This window comes from Scheffersomyces stipitis, chromosome 1 (assembly GCF_000209165.1).
Source record: "Scheffersomyces stipitis CBS 6054 chromosome 1, whole genome shotgun sequence".
NCBI classification, from domain to species: domain Eukaryota; kingdom Fungi; phylum Ascomycota; class Pichiomycetes; order Serinales; family Debaryomycetaceae; genus Scheffersomyces; species Scheffersomyces stipitis.
Window position 1 is genome coordinate 2,480,506 of NC_009068.1, and position 18,752 is coordinate 2,499,257.

At 42.2% G+C, this 18,752-nt stretch overlaps 6 protein-coding genes across 6 annotated transcripts; 4 read left to right on the top strand and 2 right to left on the bottom strand. All coding sequences in view use genetic code 12, as the record gives it.

The window, feature by feature from the left end:
* Nucleotides 1-505: 505 nt before the first annotated feature.
* On the bottom strand, nucleotides 506-1,783 carry PICST_80971 (ergosterol biosynthesis). Its single transcript, XM_001387011.1, has one exon. It carries the CDS (start codon nucleotides 1,748-1,750, stop codon nucleotides 617-619), a length of 1,134 nt encoding a protein of 377 aa, XP_001387048.1. The 5' UTR covers nucleotides 1,751-1,783; the 3' UTR covers nucleotides 506-616.
* Nucleotides 1,784-3,511: 1,728 nt separating this feature from the next.
* Nucleotides 3,512-7,045, top strand: PICST_39795 (condensin complex subunit 3; the record flags this gene model as incomplete). Its single annotated transcript, XM_001386774.1, has 2 exons — nucleotides 3,512-4,867; nucleotides 5,138-7,045. The coding sequence occupies 2 exons, from the start codon at nucleotides 3,512-3,514 to the stop codon at nucleotides 7,043-7,045; spliced, it is 3,264 nt and encodes a 1,087-aa protein (XP_001386811.2).
* Nucleotides 7,046-7,064: 19 nt separating this feature from the next.
* On the bottom strand, nucleotides 7,065-9,328 carry CAP1 (basic-leucine zipper transcription factor). The gene is made up of 3 exons (XM_001387012.1): nucleotides 7,908-9,328; nucleotides 7,840-7,844; nucleotides 7,065-7,800 (listed from the first exon to the last, which is right to left on the bottom strand). The coding sequence occupies exons 1-3, from the start codon at nucleotides 8,870-8,872 to the stop codon at nucleotides 7,292-7,294; spliced, it is 1,479 nt and encodes a 492-aa protein (XP_001387049.2). The 5' UTR covers nucleotides 8,873-9,328; the 3' UTR covers nucleotides 7,065-7,291.
* A 2,782-nt stretch (nucleotides 9,329-12,110) lies between these two features.
* On the top strand, nucleotides 12,111-14,641 carry MAK10 (glucose-repressible protein; the record flags this gene model as incomplete). The annotated part of the gene is made up of 2 exons (XM_001386775.1): nucleotides 12,111-12,123; nucleotides 12,261-14,641. The coding sequence occupies 2 exons, from the start codon at nucleotides 12,111-12,113 to the stop codon at nucleotides 14,639-14,641; spliced, it is 2,394 nt and encodes a 797-aa protein (XP_001386812.2).
* A 761-nt stretch (nucleotides 14,642-15,402) lies between these two features.
* PICST_53135 (predicted protein) lies at nucleotides 15,403-16,716 on the top strand (the record flags this gene model as incomplete). The annotated part of the gene is given in 2 exon segments (XM_001386776.1): nucleotides 15,403-15,812; nucleotides 15,828-16,716. The coding sequence occupies 2 exon segments, from the start codon at nucleotides 15,403-15,405 to the stop codon at nucleotides 16,714-16,716; spliced, it is 1,299 nt and encodes a 432-aa protein (XP_001386813.2).
* A 623-nt stretch (nucleotides 16,717-17,339) lies between these two features.
* Nucleotides 17,340-18,461, top strand: PICST_39453 (Inosine/uridine-preferring nucleoside hydrolase; the record flags this gene model as incomplete). Its single annotated transcript, XM_001386777.1, has 1 exon — nucleotides 17,340-18,461. The coding sequence occupies one exon, from the start codon at nucleotides 17,340-17,342 to the stop codon at nucleotides 18,459-18,461; it is 1,122 nt and encodes a 373-aa protein (XP_001386814.1).
* Between the last annotated feature and the right edge of the window lie 291 nt (nucleotides 18,462-18,752).

Genomic DNA, 18,752 nt, shown 5'->3' on the forward strand with positions numbered 1-18,752 from the left:
GTCCATTAGGGATGAACTGAAATTGAACATGACTTCTCCTGCAGACATAGCCATTGTCAGCAGAAGACATCTTGAGCCTGTTTCAAGCACGGGGCCAGGCAGTGGAGGAGTGTATGGAAATTTGATTGCATACTGGTTGCACCACAGTCAATGGTTGCAAACTTGGCTATGCGGTTAGTTGGGAATTCTGAGTTCTCACAAATGAGGATTGTAGGTTGAGTCTATTGAAGAGTTGAATATGGCTATGAGCATCATAAGTATATATGAGAGTGATTGTATTATAGACTTGTATGTAGCTACTTCATGCTACAAAGGTCATGTCGAACAGTTCAGTTCAATAACCGGAGAATAGACATGAATTGTTTCAACATACTATTCTGTAAAAATTTCTTGTAATTTCTTTCTTCTGAGTTATCGCAATCTTCAAGTAGAATTTTTCGCAGCCATATTCCGATCGATACGAAACTAATCTCGAACATTCACAAACATAATAACTACGTCTTTGAAAATTTTATAACCATGTATTAATTGAATCTATTAGCATCACAGCTCGCAGAATATGCATGAAGGAATAAATAAGTAAGAATTGAAGAAATGAGACAAATGGAAACCCATTCTAGTTTTTCTTATCCAATGGCTTTCTGACAACATACAACATCATTGGGGTAAACAACTTTTGACGTCCACCTTCAACCAAGTTGACTGCAGCGTCTTCTAAGGCATGGGTAACCTGCTTAGAGCCCTTTGGAGCAAGACCGATCTTTTCCATGGCACCAACAAGTTCAGTAGTGATGTATCTACCGACCTTAGAGGTACGGAAGACTGTGAAGTAGTCACCAAAAGTTTGGCAGTACTTCATCTCACCACTCAATGGGTAGTACCATGGGATTTCGTCCTTTCTGTCAGCCAAGTCGGATTCGTATTCGATCTCGAAACCAACGTTTTTGAGAGCTTGCTCAGCAACTTCTCTCTTGTACATCTTGGGGATACCGTCACCGACTTCGATACCGTAGGCAATCTTACGGTGTTCTTCGTTGCTTTCGTCATATTTGTCGGTCATGACCCATTCGTAAACACCAAAAGTTCCACCGGGCTTCAAAACCTTGTAGATTTCCGAGTACACACCTTCTAACACTGGGGCGTGCACAGTGGCTTCGATGGCATATACGGCATCAAAGGTCTCTGGCTCAAAGTCCATTTGCATGAAGTCACCCTTGACGTAGGACAACTTGTGGTCTAAGTTGTACTTCTTGGCATAGTGGTTGGCTCTTTCGATCTGGTAATCGTTGTTGTTTAAACCAACAATTTCACAGTCAGTGAAACGGGTGATTTCTCTACCTGGACCACCAACACCACAACCGACATCCAAAACCTTCATGTTTTCGTTGATGTTCATCTTGTGAGCTAAGAAGTGTTCATGTCTAGCGGTGGCTTGTCTAAAGGCTTCTCCACGGTAGTATCTCGAGAAGTGGAAAGAAGAGCCCCAACCGTATTCGTAGAAGTCAGTCACCAAGTTGTAGTAGTGATGGGTCAACTGCGAGTAGTCAGTCAATCTGCTCTTTTCGTCTTTTTCTTCGACGGAACCGTTCCAGTGCTTGAAGTAGCCTTCAGCGGCAACCTGGGAAGCGTCCTTGGCCTTTGAGGTCAAGGCAAACAAACCGGTCTTATCGTAGCTCTTGCCGTGAAGAGCTTCGGTGAACTTGGCGTCTCTGGCAAAGTTCTTTTCTGCTAATTCGATCTTGTCAGGCATGTTGAGTTGAATCGTTTTCGTATGGGGAGTGTTGAAGAAAATGAAATGGATATGTTCAGAAAAAGATATGAAAAATGCTTCTGTGAAAAGTACAGAATTTTTCACTTATATATGCCAACAGTGTTTAGACTTTTGGTGTCCAGGCTATTTTTTTTTTTGTACGTTTCGCGCGTTTATTTCGTCGTTCCCGTCGTTTGTCGTTTGACGTCGTTTAGCTCTCTCTTCCACACACTCTGTATGTTGTACTCATACACTCTTTGTCTCTTCATTCATTCTCTCTCTCTTTATGTAGGCTATACGAGCGTATACATATTTTCCTGTGTGTAGCTCTCTGAGTGCATCTGGTATTTTATATGAAGCAGCTCGGTCCACATTCGGAATTTTGGGCCAGTATACACTCCACTTGTAAATAGATTGTCGAGATTCTATTTAACATTCTTAACGATAAAACAGATCCATGGGGAAACACTTGATGCAGCCCTGACATGTAGCTGTCGCATATTTCCAAGATACGATGGGCTTGCATGTGATTTTTGGTTTCTTTTCTAATGTGACATTCTTTACGATTGAATAATTTTTCTCGTTTCCTCGTTTACCATTACGTAGAGGCAATTGTATAGGTGATAATCTGGAGAACCCCTTTTCTAGACTCCTTGAAAGTCTGGGGCAGTCTCGTATAGAAGGCATAGCATGGGTAGTAATGTTCGTGCTGGAGAAACACTATGTCTCATTTTGGCAAGTTTTTTTCAATATTAGCAAAATAAGAGCGTATGAGAACTCTAGAATTCATGCAATAATACTTGATTTTCTGAAGTACAATTAAAATAATCGAACATTCAAGCTCTCCAGTTTTCCAGTTCTCCAGTTCTGACATGAACAGAGTCCAGCCATTTTGTCTCGATCTTTGTCATATCGCGGTAAGAAACAAATCGCACTGTAATTCTCTTCATTTCAAAAGAAAGCAAAACAAGAATATTTGCGGACGAGAATTGTATTTAGGTACTCAATTGTAGTCTGTCTTACTAGATTAACATATCAATTGACTGAAATTCTCCAATAATAGCGTTTGAAGCAAGATAAAGACAATTTTTTCAACGAAATAGCATGTATTACTACTAAAGTCCAACCTATCTACTACAGAGTATATAAATCATCCTCTAATCCATACCGAATGGTGGAGGAAATCCTAGGATAAAAACCTCAGTTTTTTTAACGTAGTTGCATACATTGAACATACTAACCCATATAAACAGCTATAAACTAGAGATAAAGGACCTCCGAATGATATTACCTAAAATATTTTTTAGTATGGTAGCGCCGTAATTGGAATTTCATGTTGTAAATTGAGAGGTGAAATAACAGCTAACTGGGCGGTTGGTGTAGTGGTTAACATATTTGCCTTCCAAGCAGGTGACACGGGTTCGATTCCCGTACCGCTCATTTTTTGCCCATAAAACAAATATCTCTTTTTTAAAACGTATTAGGACGTGTTGATGGTTAAATACTACTTTATTTTTCTACATACCCTGTAATATTCTGTTGTTGTACCCTAGTGAAGTAGAATAGGAACATAAAGCTGACTCTCAGCAATAAGTTCATTCAGCACTGACAATTATATACAGTACAACACGACTCCATTTTAGCATTCCGATTCAGTAAACAAAAACAATTAAACTAATGAGAATTCACTTTAGGTAATTTTCGAACTACTTCTTTTCAATTACTATAGATATTTGCTTCATTCATAATACATGCCAAAATATGAGCTCTAGACCAACTCTCGAGTCCATCAAACGGATATCAACAGCGGAAGAGCTCCGCGGTGCCATGTCTCATGTGTTCCAGGATGCACAATTGAGTCTATCTGGGCATCGGAAGCTAGTAGTAGTACTTAAGAACATTTTTGACAGATCGATAGAGTTGAACCAAGAAGAGTTTTTTGCTTTATACTTCACCAAGTTGATCAATAAGATCCTTCCGTTGAAGAAAGGCGAGAAGGCGGCGGATCGAATCGCCAAGTTTTGTTCAGCTTTTGTATTTAGTTTGACAAATGATGATATATTAAGGAAAGAAGAAGAAAAGAAGAAATCACAACTAGATGAGAACGTTGATGAGAATGCCGATGACAATGCAGAAGACGAAGATAACCCAGACGAAGAAGACACTTACTCGACGTTGTTTATCCAGTATCTTATCCATCACTTATTGAGAGGCATAGAAGCCAGGGACAAGAGCGTGCGATACAGAGTTGTTCAATTGTTAGCGTATTTGGTTCACCACATCGGAGAAATCAACAGAGATTCGTTTGAAGCATTATATACCTCCCTTATGAAGAGATTGAATGACAAGGAACCTATTGTACGAATCCAGGCCATAGTGGCAATCTCAAAGTTTCAAGACTTCAACTTGGATGGGTTTGAGTATACTTCCAACACCAGAATCGGATCAGAAAATGTTAGGGACCTGCTTATGAACTCTCTTGTAACCGATGAGAATGCCGAGGTGAGAAGAGCTGCTCTTTTGAACCTTTCCAAGGATCAAAACACGATTGGTGCAATAATAGAGCGTGCAAGTGACACCAATATGATCAACAGGAGACTTGTCTATTCCAGAATAGTGCGCGAAATCGGAAATATCGGAAAGCTTGACTTTGAGTTGCGTGACTTCCTCTTGAGATGGGGTCTCAACGATCGAGATGGCTCTGTTCAAGCTGCTGCAGTAAAGATGTTAAGTACCTACTGGTTTGAAGCAGAAGGTAAAGAGTTGCTTAACTTGATTTCACAATTGAGGGTGACTGAAAGCGATATAGCTGCTACTGCTGTATTCAAGTTCTTCCAGGCTCAGCCAGACGAATTGGCGAAAATAGTAATTGATGATTCCTATTGGAAGGAATTAGATGTCAACAAGGCATTTCTCTTGCGCACATTTTATGAGCACTGTAACGAAAACAATCTCTATGACCTTATTGACGCCAACTTCCCGGAATCTATCGAGTTAGCAAATATTCTTGAAAAGTATCTACGTGTGAGAGTTAACAATTTCTACATGGACAATGCTACCACCAATGCATACGATTTACAGAAGGAGAAGTTGGAAGCTAAGTACGACGAGCATTTTGTCGTTGAAAACCAGATAATAAGAGTAAACCTCGAAGCAGAGATGAATACGAAAAACTTGAACTCAATCGAGGAGAATGTAGATTACTACGAACAAGCCCTACTCTTAATCAGAAAAAGGATGATTAAGCTTGACAGTGGAGATGAGAGCTACGAAGACTTGGCAGAAGACGAGACAGCACGTCATATCTTGGAAGATATTGTTCAACTTGACAGGGATCAATTGAAGGAAAAGACACAAGAAATAAATGACTCGTTAGTGTCTTGGAAGGAAGAACACGACCAATTGAAAGAGGCTGTTTACGATTGCGAAGTTAAGCACAAACAACTTCATGCTCGCTATTTGCAATTGGTAGAAGAGACTAATGAGCTTAACGAAGGGTTTAAGGAAAAGGACGAATTCTACGAAAACGATTTGACAGACTTAGAGTTCATTATTGAGCAATTATTAGAAGTTGCTAAAGAATTCGATTTTAGTGATGAGATCGGACGTCGTAAGATGCTACAGATAATCCGTAAGTCGCTTACCGAAGACAGACTAACTGATAAACTTGTATCTGTGGCTTTGAAGGTGTTGAGAAAGATTTCTATAAACGAGAAGGATTTCATTTCCATGTCTGCGGAAATCATCACCGATATCAGGGATTCGTTCGAAACAGAAGAAGAATTCCACTCTGCCATATCTGGGTTTGCAGAGGATGACGATGAAGATGAAGATGAGGATGAAGACGAGGACGACGATAACTCCAAGTCAAAGAAACGTAAAGTCCAACCTCGTTTACCACCAGATGATATCGTAATTAGATGTTTAATAGTCACTCAGCATGCTTTAGAATTAGTCGAAGAGCCATCAGACAATCATGTCTCGCTTGGTTCGATCTATTCTGGATTGGTCAACTATGCTATCAATTGCAAGGAAAAGCACAAGTTACATTTACTCGGTTTGACGTGTTTGGGATTGTTCTCTCTTATCGATAAAAACACAGCTAAGGATGCTATCGAAACTTTTTACTACGAAATGAGACTGTCAGGAGAAGAAGTGAGGATAATTGGAATGAAAGCCATTGTCGATATTCTCTCCAAGTACGGGGCTTCCATTATAGCACCTAGCAACTGGTTCATGTACGCTAGATTGTTTTACAAGTCGCTCACTTCTTTCAAGATGCCCAAACTACAATGTATTGTAGCGGAAGGGTTGTGCAAACTTTTCTTGGCTGACATCTTCAATAGTACACAATCTCCAGATGGTTCAGAAGAATCCTCAGAATACGAAAGTGAAAAGCAGCTATTTGAGGCTATTATCCTCAGTTACTTCCATCCTTTGACTGTGAACAACGATGAATTGCGTCAGATATTGGCTTTCTGTATTCCCGTGTATTCATTCAGTCATCCTCAACACCAGTTGCGTTTGGCTACAGTGAGTGGAGATTGTATTTACAGGATGTTTAACGACCAAAGTGAATTTGTTAAGCACCAAAGCAGACTTCTCCCACTGAATGTGGTCCAACAGCTTATCCACTGGTGTGATCCCAACAACTTGGTTAATTTAACTCAGTTCGATATCAAAAAACAAACTTCTCACGTTTGGCAATCAGTCTATATGTTACAAGCTGTGGAACAAGATACTCCTAGACTGGTCAAACGTGCTATCATCAACAATTTGAACAAACTCTACCTTACTGAGGAGTTGGAAAGCAAAGTATTACAGGGATTGTTGGATGCTGTAGAAGGCACAAGACAATGTTTTGAAACAAAAGCAAACGATCCTGAATATGCTCTAGATAAGTTGAACACCAGAAATTTTGACTCTTTCCAGCATTTTGTACAAGATTTATTCGAGAAAGCCGTTGAAAGAGAAAAGAAAGAAGAAGAGAAAACCGGCAGAAGCAGGTCGAACTCAATTTTGGTTGAACTTGACGAAAATGATTATGAAACAGAGAAGTCTTTAGTCAAAGAAGAAGAAGCAGATGCGAGTGTAAAGGATGACGTTAACGATGGAGAAGATGCCGACCATGAAAAAGCAGACACCACTGAAGTCAAAAGTGAAGATGAAAATGAAGACCAAGACGATGAAGATCAGACTAAGAAAGACGGATTGAATAAATCCCTAGAAGAAATTGATGCTATGCTAGACGAAGAAGATGAAGTAGAATACGACATAAGTATGGAAGAATCCTAGCTATTACTAATATACGTCTCAGTTGATGTTTTTATATTTTTATAACTCTAGGTAAATACCATATATATGGATATGAATAAATTAAGTGCCATGAAAAAAGTCTACTAGCACTGCTATCGAACATGAACTAAAAATCAAGCTGCGACAAAAAGTCTGAAAATATGGTACATGACATATCACTTAGGTCCGAACTGAAAAAATCTCATTAAACGTGTCGAATTGGCATTAATAATTAACATATACTGTTCAACGCCTCTTCATCGCGCTTTGTTCCAACAATTGATTCACGTCGGCAGCATTAATCACCACGCCTTTTTCGGAGCATTTAGCCTTACTCTTCAATTCGTTACACAAACCATCAATATCAATCTCAGTATACTTTGGATGAGCAGTGATTCTGTCCCAAATTTCACTGCATCTAATAGTTTGTTCAGGAGCCGGCACCACAGCATCATCATCGTCATCTTCAGCAACCTCTTCATTGATAGAAGGTTCAGTCAAAGTATAGTTTCTTTCCTTGGGGGTTGTCTCAGAGGGCAAGGAGCTCTTGACAAAGTCGTTGAAGTTGAAGTTCACGTTCACTCCGCTAGTATCCTTCAACGGATCATAGATCGACTCTTCAGTAGTCAACAATGCTATAGGGTCCAATTCATCTTTACCATGCCTAGGGTTTGGATCACCAAAAGCCAACGACACATCGAAATTGTTGTCATTAAGGAACGACAATGGATCTTCGTTGTTATGCGATGGAGTGGCTATGCTGGTGTTATTTGAGCGAACTGGCACAGCCGTACTGTTGCTGTTTATGCTATTGCTGGAATCCACGGAAGTGTTGGTTGATAATGCTGATTGGTTGTTGGACAAGTCTAGAGAGAATGGATCTCCCACTTGGTTGAAGAACGGATCGCTCAAGTAGTCAATGTCGTTTAAGTTCTGCGGAGTTGGTGTTACCAAGTTAGAGAATGGCGAGCTGAACTGGTTGGGTATCGAGCTCTGGGAGACCCTCGAGTCGTTTCTCTTAGTCTTAGGAACTGGGCACTGCTTCGTTCCACATGCTTCATTCAACTTGACACAGAATGGATCCAACTGCTCGTCAAAAGACGATGTGAAGTCCAAGTTTGTGTTGACGTTAATTGGATTAGAAGCTGAGGATACAGACGAATCTGGCGAAACCAAGAGGTTATCATTTAAAGGCGAAGTAGATGAGGAAGAGCCGCTCACCAAATCTGGAACCTGCTGGTTGGCATTATACTCCAGGCTGGCTACGTTTGTACCGCTCTTGAGACTCATCAAGTTATCCTTGGACCATGGAAAGTCCACAGAGAACTGACGTGGAGAATTATCATTTAAAGACGAAGATGTAGATGTGTGTTGTACAGAATTAGCAGATTTGGCCGAAGATGCTGTGGATGAAGCCGAATTGAAATTGTAGCTGCCAGACTTGGATGTGTTTGGATTCGACAAATTTCCTACCTTAGTAGGTAGATTCAAGTCCGAGAAATCTGTGTGGCCTCTGTATCTGGCTAACTCATTCTTTAACATATCCACCTGAGCTTTCAAGAAGTCTGCTTCTGTTGTAGCCTTGATGTTTTCGTCTTCTAGCGACTTAACCTTGTCTTCCAAGTCCTTCATTTTACGTTCCTTACGTTCTCTATAAGCACGCTGAGCAGCTCTGTTTTGGGCCGTTCTCTTGGACTTCGGCTCTGTCTCTATCGGCTTTCTGCCAGGCTTGGTATGTAACTTCTTGTCGTCATGTGCGTCTGGTGTAGACCCCATGGGCGACTCTGAGGATAGAACCTCAGCGTAATTTCTCTTCACGTCGTTCATGCTGGTGAGTTTACAAAGATTGTTGGTTGAAATAGAAACACGAAAAGTAGCTAACACGAGTAACTAGACGTGTGAAAAACTGCTTTTGGAGATGCTCTAGTGATATATTTCACTATTCTAGCACAGATATTAGTAATCAATAAAGACGGCGTGCGGGTAACTTCTGGATCCTGCGTACGATACTGGTACAAATTTCTTTTTATCTGTGGAAGGCTACAGAAAAAAGTCTGGAGACTGTGGATCTATCTGCAGGAGGGATGCTTGCAGGTGCCAAATATTTGGGACACGATTTATGGAGAGACTGGGACGGAGCTTAGACGGGTGAACGCGTCGGTTATAACGTCTAGACAGCTTAGGATGGAGACACGAACACAGCAGTGGAGGTGTCGAATATACAATTGAAAGAACGGCACTACTTGTCCGAAGAACAATTGGCCGGATAGCTATAGATTAAGGGTAGAATAGGGTTGGCGGATCAGAAAAAATGGTGACAGTGGCAAAATGTGGGAAACGAGTTTAATTTATAGTGAGTGGCGGGGCCCGGATCTGCAGAATTCCGGTTGGTGCAGGTGGAGCAATTAAGCAGAACCGGGGAATCAAACTGTGGATGCCCCCGGAATGTAGGAGGAAGAAGGTCGGACTCTTCCTGTTTGGGACTGGTTCGGGAGTGGAGTGGGCCACTGCCAGATTGGGCAAGCTTTTCTTTATCTGATGAAGGCTTAATGGGTCTGCAAAATGTTGAACAAAGACTAACTCCGAAGATGGAAAACCATTGGGCAGTTAGAACTGGCGAGCCACAGGGAAACACGACGAGACGTTCTCGTCCGATCGGATTAAGCTTAAATACGATATCTTTACGACTATGGGTTGAGAAATTGACCCAGTTCAAGCCAGAGCTCGCGGAGTCAGACACAGAAGAAGAGAATGTCGGAGTCGGTCCGGAGTTCCCTAAATAGCGCCATGGGTTTTAGGAATCTGAACAGGCTGCTTCCAAAAAAGGGCTCCATTTTGTTCTGTTTCACTCTGGCTGTTTCACTCTGGCTGTTCCGTTAAACCGTTCTATTTTTACCATCTTTTGTTCTTGGAATCGTTCTCTTGCTTGTTCCTATTTTTGCTCCCTTTCTCCATCTGAGCCTTCTCAATTGTTCTGGTAAGCTTCCCCAATTCCTACATTTGTATGTAAATTCTGTTCTCCCCCACGCAGCAACGGTCTCTTCTGGAACTGAAGCTGCAACCAACTGTACCCCTCTGTCTAGACCCCTATTGGGCTTTGGTATAGCAGACAGCCGCACCTGTATCGAATGAAGCACAGAATGGCGGATCCGTTAATACGCCGCTCCACGACCAGGACACCACTGCCTCGCTATTCTCCCGTAGTCGGAATATCTAGCCGTGCGTAGGAAGGACTGAGACAAATAGGAATATGAATGATGGAAGAAAAAGCAACGGAGCTGACGCTGATAAGAGGGCCAAGACCACCTGCTGTTTGTAACCTCCAGAAAAGAAGCTGACACTGCCTAATCGCAATTACGGTTATCATTAATTATCAATTGGTTTGGGCTTTTGCGTTTGTCCAAGTTTCGCTTTCGCATTAATCGCAGCCCGCCAGACTCACTTTTCGGTCTGGAAATTCTCCGCCGTCTCCCATAGCTCTCGCCCCACCCAAACTGGCCAACTGCGTACAACACCAAAGGGGCACATGTTACGCCTTCTCCAACTACATCGCCTAAGTCAGACCACGATACGGTTCCTGGCCGCCCGGCTCCGAACCTTCCTGTTCACAAGGTTCTGTCCGCTAGCCGTATGTTCGCTGAGCCGGTTGTCGCACTCGCCCTCGGAACCGGGTCGGCATGCACGCTTTGCGCTTGCACCCCGGATATTGGCCCCGTCCCACATTTGTCAGCACCAAAAAACGGTTTGAATTATAACGTCTTCTCTCATTTGAGACGGTTCCGTTTCGTTTTCAGCTGGACCTCATTGTGGATGGAATTGACTTTCCAATTACAGCCGCGAAAACAGGAAGTTCTAGCCTCCGCACTGACGGGCAACCAAAGCCTCTTTTCTTTCTTTTTGACACTGACATCATACCTTTCCTTGTAGAATAGCGCTAACTGTTGCTGTTTCGGTAGCGAACTGTACCGAAGCCTGCTGTAGAGGTGTTTACATGACTCACGTCGGGGTATCAAATCGAAGCCCTCGCTACTCGTGCAATTGCAATCGCAGTGCAACCGCAGTGCACCGCAGCGCAATTGCAGTTGCAATTACGGGATGCTGAAAGCTGGTCATACTTTGCTAAAACGACTTCGAACTGGGCTTGATTTCATACCTATTTTTCACGTCTATCTTTTCACGTTATTCTTCACGTTGTTCTTCACTCTATTCTGCAAATCCTTTCCATGCGAGGTCGCAAAAGAGCCTGAATTCTTGTAGAAATCTCTATTCTCCTCTTCTCCAGCAGCTGAATGCGGCAGCGGACGCTATCACCGAATCCACCGTTCATCAGACGGCGGCCACAATCTTCTGAGCCCTACCTTATTGTTAACAAGGTTTAGTATCTGTGTTCCTGCTCTCAGACAGACGTTTGGAAGTCGAAGATGCGGGGTCTGTTCCTTTTTGACATTGTGACAATCGCTCTCTAGCCATCGGAAAGTGCACTTCTACACATTCGCTTCCACGGCATTGGAGAAGATTGCATAACCATAACCGTTACAACCTTCTGCTTTCGATCTCCCGCTCGACGAAATCCACATTCGGCTGTTCATTTACGCTCAGTGGAGCAGAGATTGTCGGTTTGCCCGGGCTATTGACCTACTGACCAAGATAACGATGGGTGCGAATTATGTGCCGCGGCTTTCAGGCACACCAAAGTGCCGCATCTTCTCTACTTCTTGTTCTGTCCATCACCACATTTACTTTCGGTATCCATACCTTGCTCGTGTCAATGCCTGACTGTGTAGCAGAGATCGGGGTTATTTCGGAAAGTATGGATCAGATCAGATCCGATCAGATCAGGCCCAATATGCTAGTTGTGCTGCATTTTCAGTGTCGCATTCTTCTGTGTCGGACTCTGCTTTTCCTCTGTCTCGTTTCTGTCGCGTTTTTCTATCTACATGAGCCATACAGGAATATACGATTTCTTCACCAATCTCGAACACCCTTTTAGCAAGGCATCTTCCTCAGAAACAGAAAGTCGTGCTTCAAAGACACACCTACCACAGGCACGTTAGAATAGTAGAGAATGATCTCGCTAGGTATGTAGCATTCAGAGCATTTTGAGCCTCAGTGAGCAGACATTGCGTGCTTTTTCTGTCTATTTTTCAGTTCATAGCAGCTCATACAAATGTAGTGTAATCACATTCTAAATTTTCACCCACTAACAACTCTCAAGACCAGAATGGCGATCCTCGAGAGCCACATGCCCACATAGATATAACAAACGAGCTTTTCAGCTCCTTGCTGTACATCTCGGACAACAAGGTCATTAAGGCCGAGATGTTCAACTTGCTAGAAGGCACCAGAGCATTGGAGATGCTCAACCCCAATTTGGACACAGGGTTGATTACTCTTCTGGACGAGGAAATCGCTTTCGATTCCGGAAGGCCACAGCTGATTGACTCGGTGATTGCGGTCCAGAATCGATTATTGCATCTCTTACCCTCATGGCTCAACAACAGCTCGCTACCGTTGACAGTTCTCAGCTGTCGCTATGTCCAGACTTTGTTAGAAAACTATGCATTCTTCAGGGACGGAAGTCTCAGCCAAAGGTGCTCGCTTGTAGACAGACGCTTGCAGGGCTCACAATGGCAACACCATGACACCGTCATATCCACAGACTCTCTCGAGTATCAGCTAGTTCACAAGGTATTGAAGCTGTTTATCATAGGTCTTGCCAAATTTGTCGGGATCACGCTTGATATCGCTATGAATGTTCTCTATGAAGAAGAGGATATCACCACGCGAACAGCTGGACTCGATTTCCTAGGAGAAATCTCCACGGTAGCAGTATTGGATGAGTTGAACCATACTATAGAATGGATCTTGGCCAGTGACATTGAATCAGGTGCTGATGTCTTAATCTCTCAGCTCAAACTCGTTCTCAGATTGAACCAGTTGAATTCGGTGTTCTCATTACTGGTTCCGTTGTTTGAAGAATCTCAAAAAGGAATTACACCTTCTTTTGATTTCTTATCTGATGGAACAGAGCTAGTAGACAAATTATCTTCCATTGAGTACAACCAAAGCTGTCCTGGTGGAGCATTCTCTAGGTTCATACAGCTAGACAGAGAGAACAAAACCATCCCTGTAGAAGTTTACGAGATTGCTCCAGTAGAAGCGTGGAAATCTATCAGATCGCTCTTTCAATCTGTACAAGGATTTGTGGTAAACTCCCATAAGATCTGTAACTACAATCAGCTCATCAACTTTCTTCGTTACGATATTTCAACGTCTGCAGTCGATATGAATATCATTGCTAGGGGCATATTCCAGCTCTACGTGATCAGAGACGATCGTACCATTTTGGGTTGTCCGAACATTACTGTCAGTAACTATTCCATAGACAACATAGAGAACGTCGTGGGTAAAAACACAGACTTGCTCTATTTAGACGATTCAAGTTTATCGAGCGTCAAGCCAGAATTGAAACACCAGCTCAAGGACAGACTCCAGCAGATGCTCCAGGATCTCGAAAGCTGTGTATATCACAATGTAACAGTCCACGCCAGCAATGTCTGTCGCCAGCAACAGTTAATGTCTAAAAGCTTGGTACTCTGGGATACTCTCCAGGTATCGTGGGAGTCATTTGAAGTCGAGTGCTTTCAGTTGTGCAAGATTGGAAACGAGTTGCCTAGTGGTGACCTTGGCATGGCTGTCAGCTCTTACGTCTACTTCACAAAACTACAGGCAATGATTGATTTAGCACTTAATGGAGTGAATTTGGAGCTATACAAGGACTTCGAGATCTATCTAATCTACTGGTACGTAGCATACTTGATACAGCTTATTGTAGAACATCTTACTGGCCGAATCGACTTGATCATCGAAGGAAAAATCGCCTACATCGAGAAAACGCATCCCAAAAAGATCAAGAAGTTTAAGGCAGGCCCCAAGAAGCAGCAATTGAAGGAGTTGCAATTGTACTATCAAAATAAAATCCTCCCTCAGTTAGTGCAAACCCGTGACTACAACAGAATTTTCCTTACCAACTCGCTTGTTGCCATGAACAACTTCTTGGATGCAATTTGTGTGTTTTTGATGATAATCTCCAATTTGGGAATATGCGATTTCAGAGATGGACCAAAGAGTTCATTGACATCTATGGAAGACATGTTTCACTTCAGAATGAAGCCATGGTCTTCCATTGGAGTACCCAGTCTTCCTACATACGCCCAGTATATCAACTCGTTCAAAGCTTTGGGATTGGACGAAGCACCAGACAAGTTCCAGTCAGCACTTTCCTTGATAAAGGTGATCAAAAACAAACTTCACTTATCCAAATCTTTGTACCAAAGCTTATTAAAAGATATCGTAAATGACGATAGGATAAATAGCCAATTCGTCCAGGACGACAACCTGAAGGTCGTCTACTGGTACGAAAGCATTGTTAAGTGCATCGACAGCTACAGCGAAGAAGTTGAAAAATTTGTCGAAATTCTTGAAAGCAACAAGAACGATATTCTGCAAATCAATTCCCACAACTACAAATTGAAAATCATAAAGAGTCATCATAGATATTTCCCCAGAGTCACCGTTGAAAAGACATTCACGTAGACTAGACTATATTCTACCTGAATATTTTCGAATAGAGTATAGCATCAATAATTTGTATAATAATACATCTATTGCATCCATAATCAGAATGCAATTGAGATACTTTAGCCAATGCATTGCACAAGTATACAGATATTATAAGTTGAGACCTGCCGTCTAAAAACCAATTTATGGTATAGATTGTATCACCTTCTCAAGCTTTTCAGCTTCAGCTAATAGCTGTGGATTGTTAACCTGGTGCACATCATATATGTCCTGGTAGATCTTGTTAGTAGATTCCTTGACGGCCTGAAGAATGGAACGTGTCTTCTGCAAATTCTCAAGCTCGATTTTGAACTGCTCAATTTGATTTCGTTCGTCTGCCATTGATCCCACAGAAGCCAAATATAAGAATGTTGAAACGGTCGTACTGAGAAATTCACTATCTACATTTTTGGAGACTCCCCCAATATTCGCGTCCCCCAAAATCATGTGATCCATCACCAAAACATACTATTCGGGTCGAACTTCACGGATTGCTTTGGGGGCCCACTTCTGTTTTAACCAAGAGCGCAAATGGATCCTCCAAATTAATGTTCCGGGATCGACTAATTCTCATCTACAAGTATCCTTAACTGTACAGATTGAGATTCGCAGCCACTCAATTATATATATATATAGTATATATTTTAAAATATAGATAGATAGATATATATATTGTATATAACCAATAACCAATATATATATCACTTGGTAGAGTATATTATACCATCAACTATAAGATGGTAAATGAACAAATCCCATTGGATTCCCGTATTGTTATAGTTGGTGCCGGTACTTTTGGACTTTCCACCGGTTTGGAGCTTTTGAGAAAAGGGTACAAGACTGTTACTCTTGTTGATCCTTACCCCCCTCCATCCCCATTAAGTGCTGGTAACGATGTCAACAAGATAGTCCAGTCCACCGTTGATAACAAGTTTCTTTCGGAATTGGCGTTGGAAGCTTTACAACTTTGGAGAAATGATCCAATCTACAGAGATGCGTTCCACGAGACTGGAATTATCTACGCTGCTACAAACGAAAAGATACACGATATTCAGGATAGAAGAAAGAGGTTGGAAAAATTAGGAATTGAGCACTCGGCCTTGGATGGGTCACAAGATTTTGCCAAAGTTATTCCAAGTTTGACTGGGTCAGATGATAATAGTTCTAGATTCAGGAATTGGGTAGGTTTCCACCAAAAGAAGAACTGTGGATGGGCTTTTGCCAGATTGGCATTGGAATTTGCTGCGAATGAAATCAGAAAATTGGGAGGGCAATTCGAAATAGCCAATGTTGAGGAACTCGTGTTCAACCAAGATACGGTAATTGGAGTGAGAACAACTACTGGCCAGGTAATCAAAGGTGACAAGGTGGTGATTTGTGCGGGAGCCAAATCGGACCAGATCTTGGACTTCGAAAACCAGCTATTAGCCAAATGCTTTACGGTAGTTCATATTGAGCTTTTGCCGTGTGAGGTTGAACTGCTTAAAAACTTGCCCGTAGTATTGAATCTTGATCAAGGCTTCTTCTTTGAGCCCGATAAGAAAAATCATTTGAAGATCTGCAACGAATTTCCTGGCTACATAAATTTTTCAGAAGACTCGACAATTTCCAAACCGGTATATCTTGATAAAATCCCCCAGGAAGCCGAAAAGCAGATTAGAATATTCTTAAAAGAGACATTCCCAAATCTATCAGCTCGCCCATTTGCGGTGACAAAAATATGTTGGTGCACAGATACTTCCGATAGGAACTTCCTTATTGGAACGCACCCAAAGCACAAAAACCTAATTCTTGGCACGGGAGATTCTGGACAAGGCTTCAAGTATATGCCAGTAATTGGAAAATATATAGCCAGCGTGGTGTCGAACGGACCAGAAAGTCTACCACCGGATATAGAACGGTTTTGGAGATGGAGACCAGAGAGTACGACTAACAGAGATGTCTACGATCTCCAGAACAGGTATGGTGGATCTAATCAGGTGAAAAATTTGCTAGACATCAAGCATTGGAGCAGCAGTAAAAATAATAGTAGTGATGCGGCCAAGTTTTAGCTAAGTTTTTCACCAGAGATATAGCGGCACAAAACAATTGAATATTATTTCCATCCGTAAAAGGTAGAGGCTTTGGATCTCGTAATAGTATTTTGAGCGTAACTCGAGCCTAAGCCTGACATTGACTTGCGAAAGTGGATAAGAGAAGTAATTGAAAAAATAAAACATTCACCGTTTTAGTTAACGAAAACGAAAGCAATATCACTTCTTTTTCACGAGCCGCGGCACTCCCGCATAGGTCCGCTACTGTTTATCACATTCTTGACCATGAAGCAATTGCAATGTGCCATAGGAGAACGAGGCAATTTGGTTTCATCCTGCATTGGGTCAAATAGCCATAATAGCCGCCATAATAGGTAATAGATTATGCATCTCATCAATTGAAATAGATAACGGTGGAGCTGTGCTCGTATGTACCTCGATGAAATCTGCAACGCTATGGCCGAGCCCGACTCGACGTCTTAATTCGGACTGAAATTCTCGACTATAAATTGAATTGCAAGTCCAGTTGCAAATTCTCGCCATGGTTCTTTTGGCTTTTTGACATATTAACAAGAATTACCAGCAGCGCGAAAGAAAGCGCAAAATACATTCTTGGTAGACGCAAGTGAAAATAATAAAGAATGGTGCAAATTTCAAAGGTTCTTGTAGCAGCTTCAGTTGCTGGTTTGACCGCTGCTAAAAAGGTGTTTATTGACAACGATGGATTGGCTCCCTTGCAAGTTTTGTTTCCTTTGTTGGCCGGTTGGGAAGTCCTCGGTATCTCTACCTCGTTCGGTTCCTCTTCTACAGTGGATTCTGCAGGTGCAGCCTACGACGTGTTAACAGCCTACAACTTGACTTCTTGTATTCCACACTATGTAGGTGCCCAACAGCCATTGTTGAGAACTCAGGACACCTTTGACACCTGGCAATCCCTCTTCGGAGAATTGGTATGGCAAGGTGCCTTCGCTCCTTCCTACGAAGATCTTTACTCTTGGGACAATATCACCTACAACGACTCTGTCCCAGGTGCCGTAGCCTTGATTGAAGCCGTCAAGGCCAACAAGGATACTGACCCTGTCTATATCTATGCTGCAGGTATGATGACAACCGTTGCTCAGGCCATTTCCCTCTACCCAGACCTCGTCAAGGATGCTGCCGGTTTGTACATTATGGGAGGGTATTTTGATCAACAATTCGCAGCCGGCACTGGAACTCCTATTGTCAATGACATAAACACCGACATCAACTTGATGCAAGATCCAGAAGCTGCCCAAATCGTCTTGACTGCCAACTGGACTGAATTGTACATCGGTGCCAACGTCACCAACTACTTGGTTCCATCCCAAGAATTGTACGACAGACTCATCACCAAGGCCGGTGGCTACAGTGTGTTGGAAGAAAACTCCTACTTAGAACCAGTCTTGAACTTGGTTGCTACGGGAAACTACACTGAAAATACTTCTGAACAGACCCTTCCATTCTGGGACGAAGTAGTCTCTGCCTTCATGGTGTGGCCAGACATGGTTCAAAGCACAACAAACTTCTCTGTAGCTGTGGACACGCAGTTCTACTCTCCATTCTACGGAAGTTTGAGAATCTGGGGTTCTGAGTTTGCTCCAAAGGGCCAAATCACCGGTAATGCCACCATCGTCAACAAGATCGACGACAGCAGATTCTACGACTTATTGGTTTCTACATACTTCATGGACTGGAGACAGTATTGTGAAGTTGGCGGTCCAGTCACTTTAGAAGGCTACTAAAACTACCAAAGATCAAGAATATCCATACGTTTCCATAGATTTCTCTCGTTACATTATTTCGGTTCGTTTTCTTTCGCTGGAAGCAGCGACTAGATAGTTAAAAGAATATCCTTTAGACAAGTACCTAATGACAGTAAGTAATAGGCTGATTTGTATATATTTTTGAGGTAGCAAAGAACAAATTCAGGAATAGATTAAGTGAATTTTCTTTGTGCGAGTAACGGCTGAACATTCCTGACTCTGCGGACTTTAGGAGTCTTTTAGGATTTTTAGCTTGCTGCTTAATTATGA